This window comes from Engystomops pustulosus, chromosome 9, assembly GCF_040894005.1.
Source record: "Engystomops pustulosus chromosome 9, aEngPut4.maternal, whole genome shotgun sequence".
NCBI classification, from domain to species: Eukaryota; Metazoa; Chordata; class Amphibia; order Anura; family Leptodactylidae; genus Engystomops; species Engystomops pustulosus.
In genome coordinates, this window is record NC_092419.1 from 104,374,011 (window position 1) to 104,392,190 (window position 18,180).

General features: G+C 51.1%; 1 protein-coding gene across 7 annotated transcripts in view; it reads left to right on the plus strand.

Moving 5' to 3' along the window:
* Nucleotides 1-17,437, plus strand: part of ZNF618 (zinc finger protein 618) — a 134,651-nt gene extending 117,214 nt beyond the window's left edge. For 2 of the 7 annotated variants that reach the window (XM_072125136.1, XM_072125142.1), the window contains exons 6-15: nucleotides 2,204-2,293; nucleotides 6,598-6,690; nucleotides 8,829-8,918; nucleotides 9,696-9,776; nucleotides 10,010-10,096; nucleotides 10,520-10,564; nucleotides 10,676-10,759; nucleotides 12,320-12,397; nucleotides 12,769-12,867; nucleotides 13,520-17,437. In XM_072125136.1, the coding sequence (XP_071981237.1) occupies nucleotides 2,204-2,293; nucleotides 6,598-6,690; nucleotides 8,829-8,918; nucleotides 9,696-9,776; nucleotides 10,010-10,096; nucleotides 10,520-10,564; nucleotides 10,676-10,759; nucleotides 12,320-12,397; nucleotides 12,769-12,867; nucleotides 13,520-15,042 (2,270 nt within the window). In that variant the 3' untranslated portion in view covers nucleotides 15,043-17,437. The remainder of the gene's footprint in view (nucleotides 1-2,203; nucleotides 2,294-6,597; nucleotides 6,691-8,828; nucleotides 8,919-9,695; nucleotides 9,777-10,009; nucleotides 10,097-10,519; nucleotides 10,565-10,675; nucleotides 10,760-12,319; nucleotides 12,398-12,768; nucleotides 12,868-13,519) is intronic. The other 5 variants (XM_072125137.1, XM_072125138.1, XM_072125139.1 and 2 more) reach the window with 5 other exon arrangements.
* The last annotated feature ends 743 nt before the right edge of the window (nucleotides 17,438-18,180 follow it).

Consider the following 18,180-nt stretch of genomic DNA (forward strand, 5'->3'; position numbering starts at 1 on the left):
GTACCAGGACCTGCTGGATCGCCCTCACTGTCCGGTCTTTCGGGCCGATGCCTTCCCTGCACCATCCTTGCTACTACAAACAAGGCTGGTGCTCTGCGCCATGATGGAACGTGGCTTTGCAATCTCCCCGCACCCTGGCACCGAGTCCACTGCAGGATTCGTGCTGGGCTGGGTAACGGGGCCTACACGACAGGCTGGCACTGCTGCCCGCCCGGAGGGAACAGGGAGGGGACGAAACACCAGATTCACCTCCTGAGACGCCTTGATCTTCCTGGCTCTCTTCTTTCTCTTTAGGTCGTCATCTGGCATATCATCGCCGAAGGAGAAGTTCTGGAGGTGAACTGGGGACTCAAGCTGACGGATCTGAGCCATTAGCGCCCCCCCCTGGCCGCTGTCATCACTTTCCTCCTCCAGGTTGGCAGAGCCGCAGCCTGATGGTAATGGCGCTTGCTCTGCAGGCAGCCTGTCGTGCGAGGCCTGCTGGTGTTGGCGCAGGCCACCAGACGGACACGGCAGGTCTTCCTCCTCCTCCTCATCATCGCCTTCATCCGCCTGGATCTGAAGCCCCTTCAGCTTTCTCAGCTTCTCCTGGCGCATCTCCTCAAATCTGGCGTCGTTCTCCAACTTTTCCCTGAACGGACCGCTGTGCTCCCGGATCAACCGTCGTTTTTCCTGCAGAGCGGTGACCTCGGCTTTTAGTCTGTCAATGGTGTTAAGAAGATCAGACTTTTTCTTCTGTGTAGCCACCCCCGCTAGGGCCAAGGTCTCGCGTATCTCCTCCTGGAGCCTATTCATCGCCTTGCCAGCTTCCTCGTACTCACGGAGGTGCTCAGCAATCCGGGAGCCATAGATGGTAGCAGACTCCCGGGTCTTAAGGTCTCCCCATGCTTTTTGCACACCTCCGTGAGCACCCAGCTTTCCAGCTGAACCACCCAACTTTCCCGCACAGTCACTCAGCTTTCCAGGAGGAGCACTCAGGCTGATGTTACTTGCCTTGATCTTCTGTGTTCCGGAGACCTTGCGGCTTCCCTGGGTCTTGGGGGTGGCAGCCGAGGTCACATCGCTGCGTCCTTGGGTCCGGGCAGATCTTCTCACCCCCTCCATGTTGGCCGGTATCTGGCTTTTCCTGCCCCCCGCCGGCCTGGTCCGAGAGGCAGAAGCCTGGGATTTGCCTGGTTCACTCATCCCAGAAAACCCACTCCCTCCCTGGGGAGGAGAGAGCAGGCCTGGGTGGATTGGTCTTCCACCAGGTGGTGCAGGAGCTCAGCCACAGACAACCACACCCGTCAGCAGTTCACAGCGGAATGAGCCAGCACGAACTATTCTGCTGCTGGTGCAGTCACTGTGTACATACATGACATTACTTATCCTGTACTGATCCTGAGTTACATCCTGTATTATACCCCAGAGCTGCACTCACTATTCTGCTGCTGGTGCAGTCACTGTGTACATACATGACATTACTTATCCTGTGTTATACTCCAGAGCTGCACTCACTATTCTGCTGCTGGTGCAGTCACTGTGTACATACATGACATTACTTATCATGTACTGATCCTGAGTTACATCCTGTATTATACCCCAGAGCTGCACTCACTATTCTGCTGCTGGTGCAGTCATTGTGTACATACATGACATTACTTATCCTGTACTGATCCTGAGTTACATCCTGTATTGTACACCAGAGCTGCACTCACTATTCTGCTGCTGGTGCAGTCACTGTGTACATACATGACATTACTTATCCTGTACTGATCCTGAGTGCTCCTGATTCTGCAAGGCCCTGTGATAGTGTGTATGTGTGTATATGTATATGAGGTGTAGACGGCGCCATCCTGTGTAATATTACATGTACTGTATCCGCTTGCTTCATCTCATGCCATGTCTCCTCATGCGTATAAATCCCTTTCCCCTCTGACCTTCAATGGTGACAACCACTATGACCGCCATAGGTTCAGCTCCCTGGCAGTGGCGGCCATATTTACGGACAAACTACTTGTGAGTTTTTCTATACCATTGCATGGACCAGTGGGGGGGCACTAGACCTCTCCTTTTCTCTAGTTCCCCTTTAAGTCACATGATTGGGGGCAGGGTTAAGCACGGTGCTAGGCTCCTCCCCCCGCCTGTCTCTCGCTATGTTGTTGTGCGCCTGTCCCGTCATTCATCTGACCGTGCTAGCATATACATATTTTCATTCTTGCAGACAACTTTCGCTACACGTGCGACGTCTGTGGCAAAAAGTACAAATATTACAGCTGTTTCCAGGAGCACAGAGACTTACATGCCGTGGATGGTAAGTATCCAGCGCTCAGAGGTAGGAGGTCCTCATAGCCCTCTCACCTCCCAATTCTTACATTATTATACCTTAAAGGGAACATTCCCTCCTGGAAATCTAAAGTGTAACTGAACTTCATTCTAGTTTCAGGAGTCCAGTGGGCGGTCCTACTCAATGACTGCCCCGCCTACCAGTTGTATGTCTCTGATAGTGAGTGCACTGTGATGTAAATCCTTCTCCTCTGCCTACTGTCACCACTAGAGGGCGGCCTGCGTACACTTGTGTACAGCTCTGCCCCCTAGTGGTCCCAGCAAGGCCTTGAGTATATATGTGTAGAAGAGCAGACAACTCTGCAGTATCCACATCCAGTAAAAGGTGAGGTGTGTCACACATGAAAAAAAACTCACCTTTAGTTGGATTTGGACACTGCAGTGCTGCCTGCTTTTCTCCACAGGGACAATACCCATAGATCCAGGCACTGTGACTGTGGTATCTTCTTATGTGTGTTATCCGTGGCCTCTCCTTCCTTCTAAAATCAACTTTTATCATTATGCTAATGAGCCAAAAGGGATCTGGGGCTGCTACCATGGCCGCTTTGTGCTGCAGCTTCACAGACCATTACACTGTGCTCCTGCACAGTGTAACAGTCTGTAAAGCTGCAGCACAAAGGGGCTGGAGGACCAAGGGGGAATTGAAACAGTGTAACAGCCCATGAAGCTACAACACAGATGGGCTCTAATGACACCCCAGTAGCCCCTCAGGCTCATAATTCGAAAAGGAGGCCACGGATAACACCAATAAGGAGATACAACAGGATCCATGAGTAATGTCCCGCGTTTATCAGGATGCATTTTGATGGGAGACCTTTAAAATGTATCGAAAACATTCCGTTTCCATGGTGACCACACAGCACGACTTAGGGGGGTCATTATATCCACTCACAGGCCACTTTATTAGGTACACCATGCTAGTAACGGGTTGGACCCCCTTTTGCCTTCAGAACTGCCTCAATTCTTCGTGGCATAGATACAACAAGGTGCTGGAAGCTCCTCAGAGATTTTGGTCCATAGTGACATGATGGCATCACACAGTTGCCGCAGATTTGTCGGCTGCACATCCATGATGCGAATCTCCCGTTCCACCACATCCCAAAGATGCTCTATTGGATTGAGATCTGGTGACTGTGGAGGCCATTTGTGTCCAGTGACCTCATTGTCATGTTCAAGAAACCAGTCTGAGATGCTTCCAGCTTTATGACATGGCGCATTATCCTGCTGAAAGTAGCCATCAGATGTTACAGGGTACATTGTGCTCATAAAGGGATGGACATGGTCAGCAACAATACTCAGGTAGGCTGTGGCGATGTACCAAGGGGCCCAAAGAGTGCCAAGAAAATACTTCCCACACCATGACACCACCACCACCAGCCTGACCCGCTGATACAAGACAGGATGGATCCATGACACCAGCACCACCAGCCTGACCCGCTGATACAAGGCAGGATGGATCCATGACACCACCACCACCAGCCTGACCCGCTGATACAAGGCAGGATGGATCCATGACACCAGCACCACCAGCCTGACCCGCTGATACAAGGCAGGATGGATTCATGACACCACCACCACCAGCCTGACCCGCTGATACAAGGCAGGATGGATCCATGACCCCACCACCACCAGCCTGAGCCGCTGATACAAGGCAGGATGGATCCATGACACCACCACCACCAGCCTGAGCCGCTGATACAAGGCAGGATGGATCCATGACACCACCACCACCAGCCTGAGCCGCTGATACAAGGCAGGATGGATCCATGACACCACCACCACCAGCCTGACCCGCTGATACAAGGCAGGATGGATCCGTGCTTTCATGTTGTTGTACCAAATTCTGACCCTACCATCCGAATGTCGCAGCAGAAATCGAGACTCATCAGACCAGGCAACGTTTTTCCAATCTTCTACTGTCCAATTTCGATGAGCTTGTGCAAATTGTAGCCTCAGTTTCCTGTTCTTAGCTGAAAGGAGTGGAACCCGGTGTGGTCTTCTGCTGCTGTAGCCCATCTGCCTCAAAGTTCAACGTACTGTGCGTTCAGAGATGCTCTTCTGCCTACCTTGGTTGTAACGGGTGGCGATTTGAGTCACTGTTGCCTTTCTATCAGCTCGAACCAGTCTGCCCATTCTCCTCTGACCTCTGGCATCAACAAGGCATTTCCGCCCACAGAAGTGCCGCTCACTGGATGTTTTTTCTTTTTCGGACCATTCTCTGTAAACACTAGAGATGGTTGTGCGTGAAAATCCCAGTAGATCAGCAGTTTCTGAAATACTCAGACCAGCCCTTCTGGCACCAACAACCATGCCACGTTCAAAGGCACTCAAATCACCTTTCTTCCCCATACTGATGCTCGGGAGAACTGCAGGAGATTGTCTTGAGCATGTCTACATGCCTAAATGCACTGAGTTGCCGCCATGTGATTGGCTGATTAGAAATTAAGTGTTAACAAGCAGTTGGACAGGTGTCCTAATAAAGTGGCCGGTGAGTGTACATAGTTTGTGTCTATATATCAGGGAGAACATTTCTACAGTTTTTTTTCTTTACAACTTTTATTTAGCGACGCATCTCGGTTTTTGTCTTTATTCTGTGCTGCAGTTACAGTTTTTTGGGGGTTTTTTTTGTATTATTATATTGTATAATAATATTGCAATAATTTTTTTTGTCCAGTTCCCTTTTTTTTTCCATTACAGTTTTTCCTTGTTTTTTTTTTTTTTTCTTTTCCTGAGGTTTAGTTTGACACATTTTATAATCTTTCGTTTTGCAGCACATTTCTTTTTCTCAATGTCTATAATGTTTTGTTGTCCGGTGCATTATATATACGGCATTTAAATGTATATATTTTTTTTTTCTGCTGCACAGAATCCAGGATTTTTCTGCTATTATTTTCCCACTTGCTCCGGATTTTTCTGTTGTGAAGTGTCTTTGTCCTTGTGCTGTTACATATATATCGGCCCCATCTCATCATCTTCATGTATTGTGTCTCAAGTAGGTTTCATCTCCATTTAGCTGTAAGCAGGGGAGGAACTAGAAGGGTGATTGATCAGAGCCCTAGATCAGTGGTTCTCCTAATGTTGAAGCCCTTTTATACAGATCCTCATGTTATGGCGACCCCCAACCATACATTTATCTTCGTTGTTACTAAACTGTAATTCTGCTCCTGCTATGAATCGTAGTCACAGTGATCCCCAGTAGTCGCAGTGCCGTGCCTGCCCCCGGTAGTTGCAGTGCCGTGCCTGCCCCAGGTAGTTGCAGTGCCGTGCCTGCCCCAGGTAGTCGCAGTGCCGTGCCTGCCCCCGGTAGTCGCAGTGCCGTGCCTGCCCCCGGTAGTCGCAGTGCCGTGCCTGCCCCCGGTAGTCGCAGTGCCGTGCCTGCCCCCGGTAGTCGCAGTGCCGTGCCTGCCCCCGGTAGTCGCAGTGCCGTGCCTGCCCCCGGTAGTCGCAGTGCCGTGCCTGCCCCCGGTAGTCGCAGTGCCGTGCCTGCCCCCGGTAGTCGCAGTGCCGTGCCTGCCCCCGGTAGTCGCAGTGCCGTGCCTGCCCCCGGTAGTCGCAGTGCCGTGCCTGCCCCCGGTAGTCGCAGTGCCGTGACTGCCCCCGGTAGTCGCAGTGCCGTGACTGCCCCCGGTAGTCGCAGCCCTCAGTAGTCGCAGCGCCTGCCCCCGGTAGTCGCAGCGCCTGCCCCGCCCCCCGTTGCTCGTCCTGCAATAGCTAGCAGTCACAAATACTTACCTGCTGACGCTCCCACAGCCTCTCCTGGCTTCTGTGTCTCTCCATTCCCCTGTGTAATGACGCTGGCAGATGACGCGCACAGGTATAACTGCACAGCGCCGCTCTCCTGATCTTTAAGACACATGTCCATTAGATTATTCAGTTACATGGAGGGGAGCGGTGTCAGGGTCCCTAGATCCTTTGGATAACATATCCCCTACAGTCTTAGGTGACCCCTATGAAATGGTTGATCCCCCTCAGAGTGCTATGGGGCGTCCTATAGGAGTCTGTTCCCCACATGAGGAAGAGCTACAGAAATATACACAGATACAATCTCTCTGCTGACATCTTGTGGCCGTCAGGAGAAGTGTGTGGGAATACTAAGGCCTCATACACACAGAGCGTGTGCTGTGACGAGGGCTGCTGACATCTGCAGTTCTGTAATCCTCTGCCTAAAGACGGGGGGAGGGGGGAGTCAAGTTCATTCTGTATTTTATATTTTTTTATAATTTTTTTTTTTTTATTTTCTTCATCAGTTTTCTTTTTTGTTTGTTTTTTTAGACACCTATATCCATATGATGGTAACGTCAGGGGACATAAAAGAAGAGGACCTAGAGCCATGTGTCAAACTGGGTCCAAGTATGATTCCCACCAGTCAGTGATTCTACTTACTGTCCCTATTCCCTGTGTATAGAGGTCATGCTCAGGCTGTGGAGTTCAGCGCAGGACACATGCAGATACTTTTTATTTCATTTCTTGTGTGTTTTTATTTCCTTTCTTTCTGTTGAGGACGTCCCCTTTAAACCTATAAGTGTGTATATATACAAACCTATATAGTATGTTACTGGTAGGGGCTTGTATAACTCAGAAGGCGACCATGTGTCATATAGATACATAGACAGGACCTATAGATATCACCCACACTGGAGGAGCCCTCTGTATACAACATGCACACCAATCAGTGTATCTATATATAACTAGAATGAATGTATAAAATCTGGCAACTCTGTATATGTTGTGGAATATCCTCCCTTTTGCTTTCTTTCTGTTCCTTGACATCTATTGCTATCCATCTCATAAAATACATTGGGTTTCATATAAGAGGGAGGAGGGAGATGCAGCTGCATGTGTCCTGTACACCAAGGAGGAGGGGGATGTAGCTGCATGTGTCCTGTACACCAGGGAGGAGGTGGATGCAGCTGCATGTGTCCTGTACTCCAGTGAGAGGGAGGAGGGGGATGGAGTTGCATCTGTCCTGTACACCAGGGAGGAGGGGGATGCAGCTGCATGTGTCCTATGCACCAGGGAGAGAGGGGGGATGCAGCTGCATGTGTCCTGTACACCAGGGAGGAGGGGGATGCAGCTGCATGTGTCCTGTACACCAGGGAGGAGGGGGGTGCAGCTGCATGTGTCCTATGCACCAGGGAGAGAGGGGGGATGCAGCTGCATGTGTCCTGTACACCAGGGAGGAGGTGGATGCAGCTGCATGTGTCCTATGCACCAGGGAGAGAGGGGGGATGCAGCTGCATGTGTCCTGTACACCAGGGAGGAGGTGGATGCAGCTGCATGTGTCCTATGCACCAGGGAGAGAGGACCCTTTTGCTTTCTTTCTGTTCCTTGACATCTATTGCTATCCATCTCATAAAATACATTGGGTTTAAAATAAGAGGGAGGAGGGAGATGCAGCTGCATGTGTCCTGTACACCAGGGAGGAGGGGGATGCAGCTTTATGTGTCCTGTACACCAGGAAGGAGGGGGATGCAGCTGCATGTGTCCTGTACACCAGGGAGGAGGGGGATGCAGCTGCATGTGTCCTGTACTCCAGTGAGAGGGAGGAGGGGGTTGCAGCTGCATGTATCCTGTACTCCAGTGAGAGGGAGGAGGGGATGCAGCTGCATGTGTCCTGTACTCCAGTGAGAGGGAGGAGGGGATGCAGCTGCATGTGTCCTGTACTCCAGTGAGAGGGAGGAGGGGGATGGAGCTGCATATGTCCTGTGCACCAGAGAGAATGAGGAGCTGCATGTGTCCTGTACACCAAGGTGGGGGATGCAGCTGCAGTTATCACCCTGTGCTGTGAGAGCCATAAGACACACACACTTGTCCCTACTTTGAACATTTCCTGCTTTTCTTCCCTCCTTTGGTCAGATGTGAATTGTGCCCTAGTTTGCCCATCGTCAGTTCTGTAAAATGAGGGGACGTCTTCTATCTGGATCTCCATGTCTATATAACTTTATATTCTCCGTGGTCTGTGTAATGGACACATGTCGGCTCCTCCAGAGACTCTCATCTGGGTTTGGATCCCACAACACAGAATTGTGGGTCCCAGCACCTCCAGAGATAATGGAGCAAAGTCCTCGCCCTCATAGACCTTGTGAATGGGGAACACAGGACCCTCATTCTTCTGTGCTGGGACTCCGGCAGCAGGCCCCTCCTATGCTGTGCATGGCAGATATGTTGTGACTGTTGCTGGGTAAGTGGCTTCCAGTTTTAGGTCTGAGGTCTCCTATCGGTGTGCAGCACCTGATGAGAATATACACAGGACCCCCTCTCTCTGGAGGACCCCACATACACAGAAAGCCATTGGATACGTGTCATGCTTCCTTTCACCTGTGGAGGCGCTGCAGTTGGTTTCTATGTAGCCGGGGTCCCAGCAGAGTTCTTAAGGGGGTCATGTCTTACACATCTTAGACCTGTGCTGGAGGCTAGCTGGGGCAGCTCTGGATGTGATCGGAGGATGTGACGCCTGTATTGGAAGTGATGTGGAATCATCGCTGTTTTTTTGTCTTCTGTAGAAACCGGTAATTACATGTGCGAGTTCTGCGGGAAGCAGTACAAATATTACACCCCGTACCAGGAGCACGTGGCTCTGCACACCCCGATCAGTGAGTATAATCATCAACCTCTATGCAGAGGATGCACCTGCAGTTACCTTACCCTCTGTTAGGGGGCGCTGTATGCAGATCACAAGTGCAGGGACAGCTTATGTGACACCCCATGTGCACATTGCATCTTACACCTGGAGGCTCTAGCAGGCTCCTTGTCTCTGGTATGAAATGTCACCACCAGGGGGAGCTAAGGAGCTTCTGGTATACAATGGGGCAGATTTACTTACCCGGTCCGTTCGCGATCCAGCGGCGCGTTCTCTGCACAGGGATTCATCAAGATAGTTCCTCCGCCGTCCACCAGGTGGCGCTGCTGCACTGAAAAGCATCTAAACGCGCTGGAGTTCACCGGGCCGGACCAAGTGAGGGTAAGCGCGTCTCAAGCGACACATTTCTTTTTTTAAATGCGGTGTTTTTTCGAATCCGTCGGGTTTTGCAATACAGGGGAAAAAGGCGCAAATCGGAAATATTCGGGTAACACGTCGGGAAAACGCGAATCGGGTCCTTAGTAAATGACCCCCAGTGTGTAGTGTATGCAGCGGGCTCCCCCTAGTGGTGGCTGCTGGCATAAAGAAACTGTTTGGCCCTGTGGACCCTTTGTGGGGTGCAGGAGCCCCCTACCGGAATTTCCTAATACCTACAATTAAGACATTTCTATAGGGGGCTTTGTTATTACCAAGAATTCAAGCGCCCCTCCCCCGGTGCTGAGATTGATCAGTAGAGGATGATGGGGGTTATCCACATGACAACTTTCTTTATTTTTTTCTCTTTTTGTAGAAAGTGCATTCAGCCAGGATGTAGAAGGGAAACCGCCCAACAACTACGAGGAGACCAATAGCAACTCGCAGCACTCGAGCGGTGAGTGGCATCAGACACCTCCAGAGCTGCATTCACTATTCTGCTGTAAGACGCCACTAATAGAGTATTACGGTTCCTAATCCCAGCTGGGCCGGAGGTGTTGGCTTCATGACGCTGACTGCTGACTCTTCCGGCACCAGTTGTATCCCAGTGTCTTACCATATAGTTCATCAAAAATAATAGTGATGCAAGGAGCCCCGTGTGCAGATGTGAACTCCTCTACATTCTTCCAGCAGCCGGCTCCAGTCGGACACACGCAGGGATGTCGGACATGGTGGGTGGCAGCGCCGGAGGCAGCAGCCTGACTAACTGGCAGAAGGGTAAGACACCACACATACATGTACTGCTATACCAGGGACTGCCACCGGATGGAGCTCCACAGACACATATGAGTGACCGTGATCTATCCAGCCAGTATCACCCAGTAACCTGTGCTCTCCCGGAGGGTGGGGGTGCGGGTGCTAGTTAATCTATAACCCCTGGATATTGATAGCGGATGCAGGTGGAGGGATGGGCGCTCCCTGGCTCCACATCGACCCGCTCACCAGGAATTATCAGTCCTTAGAGGGTCCTCACCATCTATAGGCTGGATGTTACGTCCTGACCCCAAGGCTTCATTGTCCCAGCTGTGTAATAAGTTGTAATCTCTACAGTTGCCTGGCCTGGGTGGTCCTGGCCCCCCCCCTGGGTGGGATCTGATCCCTGATGATGGACATGATGTGTAATGTCACTTGTCATTTCAGAAGCCACCAGTCCTATGACCTCCAGCTCCTTCCCGCTCATGCAAGGTCAGTGTCTGCCTGTATCCCGTGTCCAGCCCCTCCGATGCCCCAGACGTCTGTGTACGAGTCTCTGTCCATACGTTTTTGTGTAAAATTCACATTTTTTTCATATTAAAGGCAAAGGGTGGAAGAAGAAAATGAAAATTAAGGAAGAAACCAACAACAAGTCTGTGAAGGAGGAGAAGAGCAGTAAAGTAGAAGGTAGGTGCAGCGCCCTGGTGCCATCCGCGTGGCCTCCTCTTACACCAGACAATGTACATCTTATGCCGGCCTGTCCTCTGCTGGTAATGGAGGATGAGGCGGGTGCTGTGCCACCTCATGGCGATCACATGATCGTCCTGGCACAGGCTCGCGGTCACATGACATGAAGTTATCTGTCAGCTATACCTGTATGACCCTGGGCTTATCGCTCTTATCTCTCTATATTAGAGCGCTACCCCCAGGCTGCTCATATAATTGCTCTTCCCAGAATTAGGAGATAGGATCAACCCCCCCAGATAACCGTCAGCAGCCAAGTATAACATTGCATAATAGCGCTGATTCTCCCGTGTCTCCAGGCACATCACAGGCGTCCTCAGCTGCACCACCATAGATTTCATAGGTAGGTCATGCCGGTGATATGACCGGTCACATACGTCCACCCATCTATTATATATTGCCCATGCAGAAGAAAAGGCGTCCTCCTGTCATACACACAGGGACGTAACTAGGAGCGGCAGGGCCCATAGCAGACTTCTGGATATATACACATTTATATACCTATATACATAAACATATAGTTCTTCACTCACACACACATACACACTCATATAGAGCATATACACATCACATATACACGCATACAGCACACACCATACACACATATACAGTATATAGCGACAGTGCCATATACAGATGTACAGCATATATACACACATAGAGTATATACAAACCATACGTCATATATACATCACATATTTGTACAATGTGCAGCATAATATATATAATGGTGCACATCCTTCATTCTTTAGGGCTGGATGATGGGGCCCCCTGACACTGCGGGCCCCATAGCGGCTGCTACCATTGTAATTCCGAACCTGTGTAACACCTTACTGATCCCCCCCCCCCCCCCCCTTCTCGTCAGCAGTCTGATGGGGGAACCCAATAAAGGGAGAAGGTAAATAGAGATTATGGACATTGGTTTTGTGGGGACCTGAAGGGCAGAAGAGCCAAAAGCAGAAACCAGACTAAGACAACATGAAATAACGATGAAACAAACCCAAATTTTCATTACTAGTGAAAAGGACAAAGGCAAAAATGTATAGAATTTAGGTTACAATGTAAACATTCAGCATTGAAGTGTTGGCCCCTGCATGCACCTCAGTGTACTGTCAGCCGGGCCCCTGTCCCTGATGTGTATGGGGCCTCACAGGTCTCCACTGATAAGGTGCAGGTGTTGGATGTCCACATGGCGACCCCTGGTGCTGTGCAGGTAGGTATGAAGCACATGGTGTATGGGAAGAGACGCGCAGACAAGCTCTGAAGGCACAGGTGAAGCCTGTGAGGACATGACTTAGGTGTGACTGGTTGTGTAGATGGTGTCAGCTCTCATACAGGACTCCCCGATGTCTGGCACATCCCGGAGTCTTCAGAGAAACAAGGGTGTTTCAAGGGGCCTTCCCACCATGTTGGATAACGATTGGGAGACTCTCGTCTGTGACCGATATAAGGGCGTTGCATTGTGAGAATTCTTTTTGAAACCCCCAAATTGTTTTCTCGCAGAACCGTACACTTGTGGGGCATGCGGGATTCAGTTCCAGTTTTACAACAATCTCCTGGAGCACATGCAGTCCCATGCTGGTGAGATACTTGCAGATTCCTTGTCATTTGCTTGTACTTGTACATCCCGGCTTTCTGCTCCTCCCTTATGTATGGTAAAATCTGATTAATATGGCAGAGAAGAGGGCGGGGCCTCCTTACCCTGAGCAGGGGGCGGGGTCATCTGATCTGGCTTTATTAATCAGATTTTCCTGGTATACATTCTGGTGGAGAGGATCTATAACACCAGGACGGCTTGTGGCAGGACATCTCACGCCTTCCTCCGCCTTATCATCTCTGTGGTGGCTTTGTTTATCCTGGGGTCTGTGGCTCCAATAACCCGATTACCTGCAAATCTTCTCTTAAGAATAAATTTTTCATTCCAATTATTTCTCTCCTTTCCTTCTCTTCAGCTGACAATGAGAATAACATCCCAACCACCCAGGCCCGGTCACTGCCGCCCACAGAGGAGAACTGGAAGACCCAACCCCAAAGAAACAACACGAATAACAGTACGTGCGCCATATGTGATCATGTATTCTTATAGGATCAGGGAACTGGGGGCGTGCCCTGTGGATGGCCATGAGGGGAGAGGGGGGCGTGCCCTGTGGATGGCCATGAGGGGAGAGGGGGGCGTGCCCTGTGGATGGCCATGAGGGGAGAGGGGGGCGTGCCCTGTGGATGGCCATGAGGGGAGAGGGGGGCGTGCCCTGTGGATTGCCTTGCGGATGCCGTGGACATCGGTGGTGAGGGGTGTGGCCTGTAACTTATAGACATACCCTCTGTTCAGCACTGGACATCTAAAACTTAGACACACCCTCTGCTCCTTCCTGCACATCAGTGGGTCAGGGCGTGGCCTATAACTCCCAGGCAGGACTTCGGGAGCCCCCGGGGTTATACACATGTGGACCTGCAGGTCCTGTGGGTGCAGCATTGCTTCAGTTCGCTGTTACATGGTTATAAATGAGATCCTGTTGGTTTAGTAGATGGGTCGGTCTCGGACCTGGAGCTCTACCTTATGGTTATTACAGCCGTATTTGTCGTTAGGACCCCCTATTCATGTCTTGCCCCCTAAATAGGTGTGTAGTGGTAGGTGTTGCCTTCTTGTAGTGTGACCTCCAGTGTCTGGCATCACATGACCCTTGTTCCTTCTTCATCTTCCAGCAGCCGCAGCGTCTTCTGCCCCGGTGCCGGCCGTGAACAACTCCATCCCCGAGAAGGAGCGGCAACACATTGCGGAAAGGCTCCTGCGGGTCATGTGTGCCGACCTGGGAGCTCTGAGCGTGGTCAATGGCAAGGACTTCCTGAAGCTGGCGCAGACCCTGGTGGACACCGGCGCCCGCTACGGCTCATTCTCTGTCAATGAGATCCTGGGTAACATGAACACTCTGGCGCTGAAGCATCTGCCACGGATGTACAACCAGGTCAAAGTGAAGGTGACCTGCGCCCTGGGAAGCAACATCTGCCTGGGCATAGGGGTCACCTGCCACTCGCAGAGCGTAGGTCCTGACTCGTGTTACATCCTCACCGCGTATCAGGCGGAGGGCAATGTGATAAAGCGCTACGTGCTGGGCATTAAGGACGTGGATAGTAGAGACAGCGGCGACCTCATCCACCAGTGGGTGCAGAACGTCCTCTCCGAGTTTGTCATGTCGGAGATCAGGACAGTTTACGTAACCGACTGCAAGGTCAACTCTTCCGCTTTCTCCAAGGTCGGGACCTGCTTGCGCTGCTCCGCCTGCTCCTTGAACTCCGTGGTACAAAGCGTATTGAACAAGCGCACGCTGCAGGCGCGGAACATGCACGAGGTCATCGAGCTGCTCAACGTCACCGAGGAGCTGGCGGGCTCCAGCGGGATTGCTCGGGAGACCTTCGGCTCCTTGGAGGAGAGCTCTCCTCCCCCGTGCTGGAACTCGGTCACAGACTCCCTGCTGCTCGTTCACGAGCGCTACGAGCAAATCTGTGAATTTTACAGCCGGGCGAAAAAACTCAACATCATCCAGAACCTCAACAAGCATCTACTGAGTAACCTAGCCGCCATCTTGGCCCCGGTGAAGCAAGCGGTTATCGAGCTCAGCAACGAGCGCAAGCCGACCCTCCAGCTGGTCCTTCCCACCTACGTGAGGCTGGAGAAGCTCTTCACCTCCAAGGCCAACGACGCCGGGGTCATCAGCAAGCTCTGCCACCTCTTCCTCGAGGCCCTGAAGGAGAACTTTAAGGTGGAGTCTGCACACAAAGTCGCCATGATTTTGGACCCTCAGCAGAAGCTCCGACCCGTTCCTCCGTATCAGCACGAGGAGATCATCAGTAAGGTCTGCGAACTCATCCACGAGGTCAGGGACGGGGTCGAGGAGATAGAGTTCGAAGCTCCAGCCAAAAAACCGAGACAATCCACCGACCCCACCAAAGTGCAGGAAGAGGATCGGCTGGGGAAGAGCGAAGTCTACGACTATCTACAGGAACCTCTCTTCCCAGTGACTCCAGACCTCTTCCAGTACTGGTCGTCCGTTTCCCAAAAACACATGCACCTCTCCAAGCTGGCCTTCTGGCTGCTGGCGGTGCCCGCGGTGGGGGCGCGGAGCGAGTGCGTCAACATGTGCGAACAGACATTACTAATCAAGCGCAAGAGACTGCTCAGCCCCGAAGACATGAACAGAGTCATGTTCCTCAAGTCCAACATGCTCTGAGGCGCCCGTGGTTTTCGGGTTGGACTACTTTTAAAACACTGTTCCAAAAAAAATGTAGTGAATGACAAAGGATTTTATGCTGAAAACACTGTGGACCTCAACAAGGAAAACGCTAGGAACCAAGTGCTTTGTGTTTTAGGATTTTCTGGATTTCCCACGGACGATGGCGACTGTTCTCTCCCGGCAGCTGACTCCAAAGTCACTTGAAGATCCAGTTTGGTTTTTTTTTTGTTTTTTTTTCTCTACATATAGTAACTATTTATTTTTCACGTTTTTTGGCAGGGCCTTATTATCAGACATGGTGTATAAAAAATAATAATTATCGGCGGAAGGAGATAAAAACCAGAAGGGGACACGAAACTGTGAGGATAAAAAACGAGAAAAAAAAAACTTCTCTCAGTTCCCCAGTCTGGTCCTTGTATTTTTTTAGACTACTGTATAGACTGTCCTGTTACCTCCCACGTTGCAGCTCCCGTTTCCTGAAACAAAAACATTAACTTTTAGAATTGTATATTTTTTTTTTCTGAATGGTCTGGAATGTAAAGGTCTGAATGTCGGTGCAATATACACGATCACTGTAGCACAATATGGCGCGGCGGGGGGCACTCGCCTGCCAGGGAAGGGCTGTAGGACTGTTGGGGATTTGTTTTCACTTAAAGGGGATTTCCAGGACTATATTTAAAAAAAAAAAAAAAAGTTTTGGAATCTAAACCGCGCCCCCCTGGTGTATAGGCCGTGTGTGGTATTGCAGATACTTGGTAAAAATACAGGTCCGGCTTATCAATATGTGATCAGTGGTCGGAGCCAACACCCGGACCCAGTCAGAGATGCCTCCTAGTGGCTGGGCCCTGTAACTACAGGCACTTCATTTGTTACAGCACACGGCCACTTCCCTCTGCTTATGTGGGGGTCGGGTGATGGACCCCGACGGATCAGATATTTGATGACTTGACCTGCGGGTATCAAAATCCTGGACAAAAAGAGATTGTACAAGACGACTTCTTCCAGAAGCGGCGCCCCCGCCTGTCCTCAGGTTGTTTCTGGTACTGCAGCTGACTCCATTGAAGTAAATACCGCATACAGTCTGTGAGCACGGGAGGCGCTGGTTTTTCTCTAACCCATCTCTTATTAACCCGTTCACTCCATAGTCCCCCCCCCACCAGCACCACCACTGTAATAGCACATCCCACCTCAGTAGTGCTGCACATCTGACACTACCTCTAGTAGCCCCCTCCCCTCGCCGGGGGTAAGTTGTTACCTCATGTACCGTTTCCTGTGGGGAGGGGCTCAGTACCACTGATTATTTGCACCTAATAAAGCAGACGTTTACTGACCTCGGACTTTATCCATCATAAATCTATCAGATCCCAGCTTAAAGGCGCTCTCCATATTATTAATATTTTCTTTTCTTTTTAAGCGATCGCCTTGACAGCTCGGGTTGTCCCCACACAAGAGCCGCGTCAGCCTCTCCCCACTAGAAATCCGGCTCAACCCAGTTATGTAAATGTTAAGATATTTTAAAGATGAACCAAAAAGTTAGGAATCTGATGGTTGGTATCGGATGGGAGCGGCTCTGACTCCTAGTGGCCGTGTCCGGTATTACTCGTCACTAGTTACTGTACGGCGCTGTACGCGTGGTAGTGGCCGTGTCCGGTATTACTCGTCACTAGTTGCTGTACGTGTAGTAGTGGCCGTGTCCGGTATTACTGGGTCACTAGTTACTGTACGGCGCTGTACGTGTAGTAGTGGCCGTGTCCGGTACTACTGGGTCACTAGTTACTGTACGGCGCTGTACGTGTAGTAGTGGCCGTGTCCGGTACTACTGGGTCACTAGTTACTGTACGGCGCTGTACGTGTAGTAGTGGCCGTGTCCGGTATTACTGGGTCACTAGTTACTGTACGGCGCTGTACGTGTGGTAGTGGCCGTGTCCGGTATTACTCGTCACTAGTTACTGTACGGCGCTGTACGTGTAGTAGTGGCCGTGTCCAGTATTACTGGGTCACTAGTTACTGTACGGCGCTGTACGTGTGGTAGTGGCCGTGTCCGGTATTACTCGTCACTAGTTACTGTACGGCGCTGTACGTGTAGTAGTGGCCGTGTCCGGTATTACTGGGTCACTAGTTACTGTACGGCGCTGTACGTGTGGTAGTGGCCGTGTCCGGTATTACTCGTCACTAGTTACTGTACGGCGCTGTACGTGTAGTAGTGGCCGTGTCCGGTATTACTGGGTCACTAGTTACTGTACGGCGCTGTACGTGTGGTAGTGGCCGTGTCCGGTATTACTCGTCACTAGTTACTGTACGGCGCTGTACGTGTAGTAGTGGCCGTGTCCGGTATTACTGGGTCACTAGTTACTGTACGGCGCTGTACGTGTAGTAGTGGCCGTGTCCGGTATTACTGGGTCACTAGTTACTGTACGGCGCTGTACGTGTAGTAGTGGCCGTGTCCGGTATTACTGGGTCACTAGTTACTGTACGGCGCTGTACGTGTAGTAGTGGCCGTGTCCGGTATTACTGGGTCACTAGTTACTGTACGGCGCTGTACGTGTAGTAGTGGCCGTGTCCGGTATTACTGGGTCACTAGTTACTGTACGGCGCTGTACGTGTGGTAGTGGCCGTGTCCGGTATTACTCGTCACTAGTTACTGTACGGCGCTGTACGTGTAGTAGTGGCCGTGTCCGGTATTACTGGGTCACTAGTTACTGTACGGCGCTGTATGTGTGGTAGTGGCCGTGTCCGGTATTACTCGTCACTAGTTACTGTACGGCGCTGTACGTGTAGTAGTGGCCGTGTCCGGTATTACTGGGTCACTAGTTACTGTACGGCGCTGTACGTGTAGTAGTGGCCGTGTCCGGTATTACTGGGTCACTAGTTACTGTACGGCGCTGTACGTGTAGTAGTGGCCGTGTCCGGTATTACTGGGTCACTAGTTACTGTACGGCGCTGTACGTGTAGTAGTGGCCGTGTCCGGTATTACTGGGTCACTAGTTACTGTACGGCGCTGTACGTGTAGTAGTGGCCGTGTCCGGTATTACTGGGTCACTAGTTACTGTACGGCGCTGTACGTGTAGTAGTGGCCGTGTCCGGTATTACTGGGTCACTAGTTACTGTACGGCGCTGTACGTGTAGTAGTGGCCG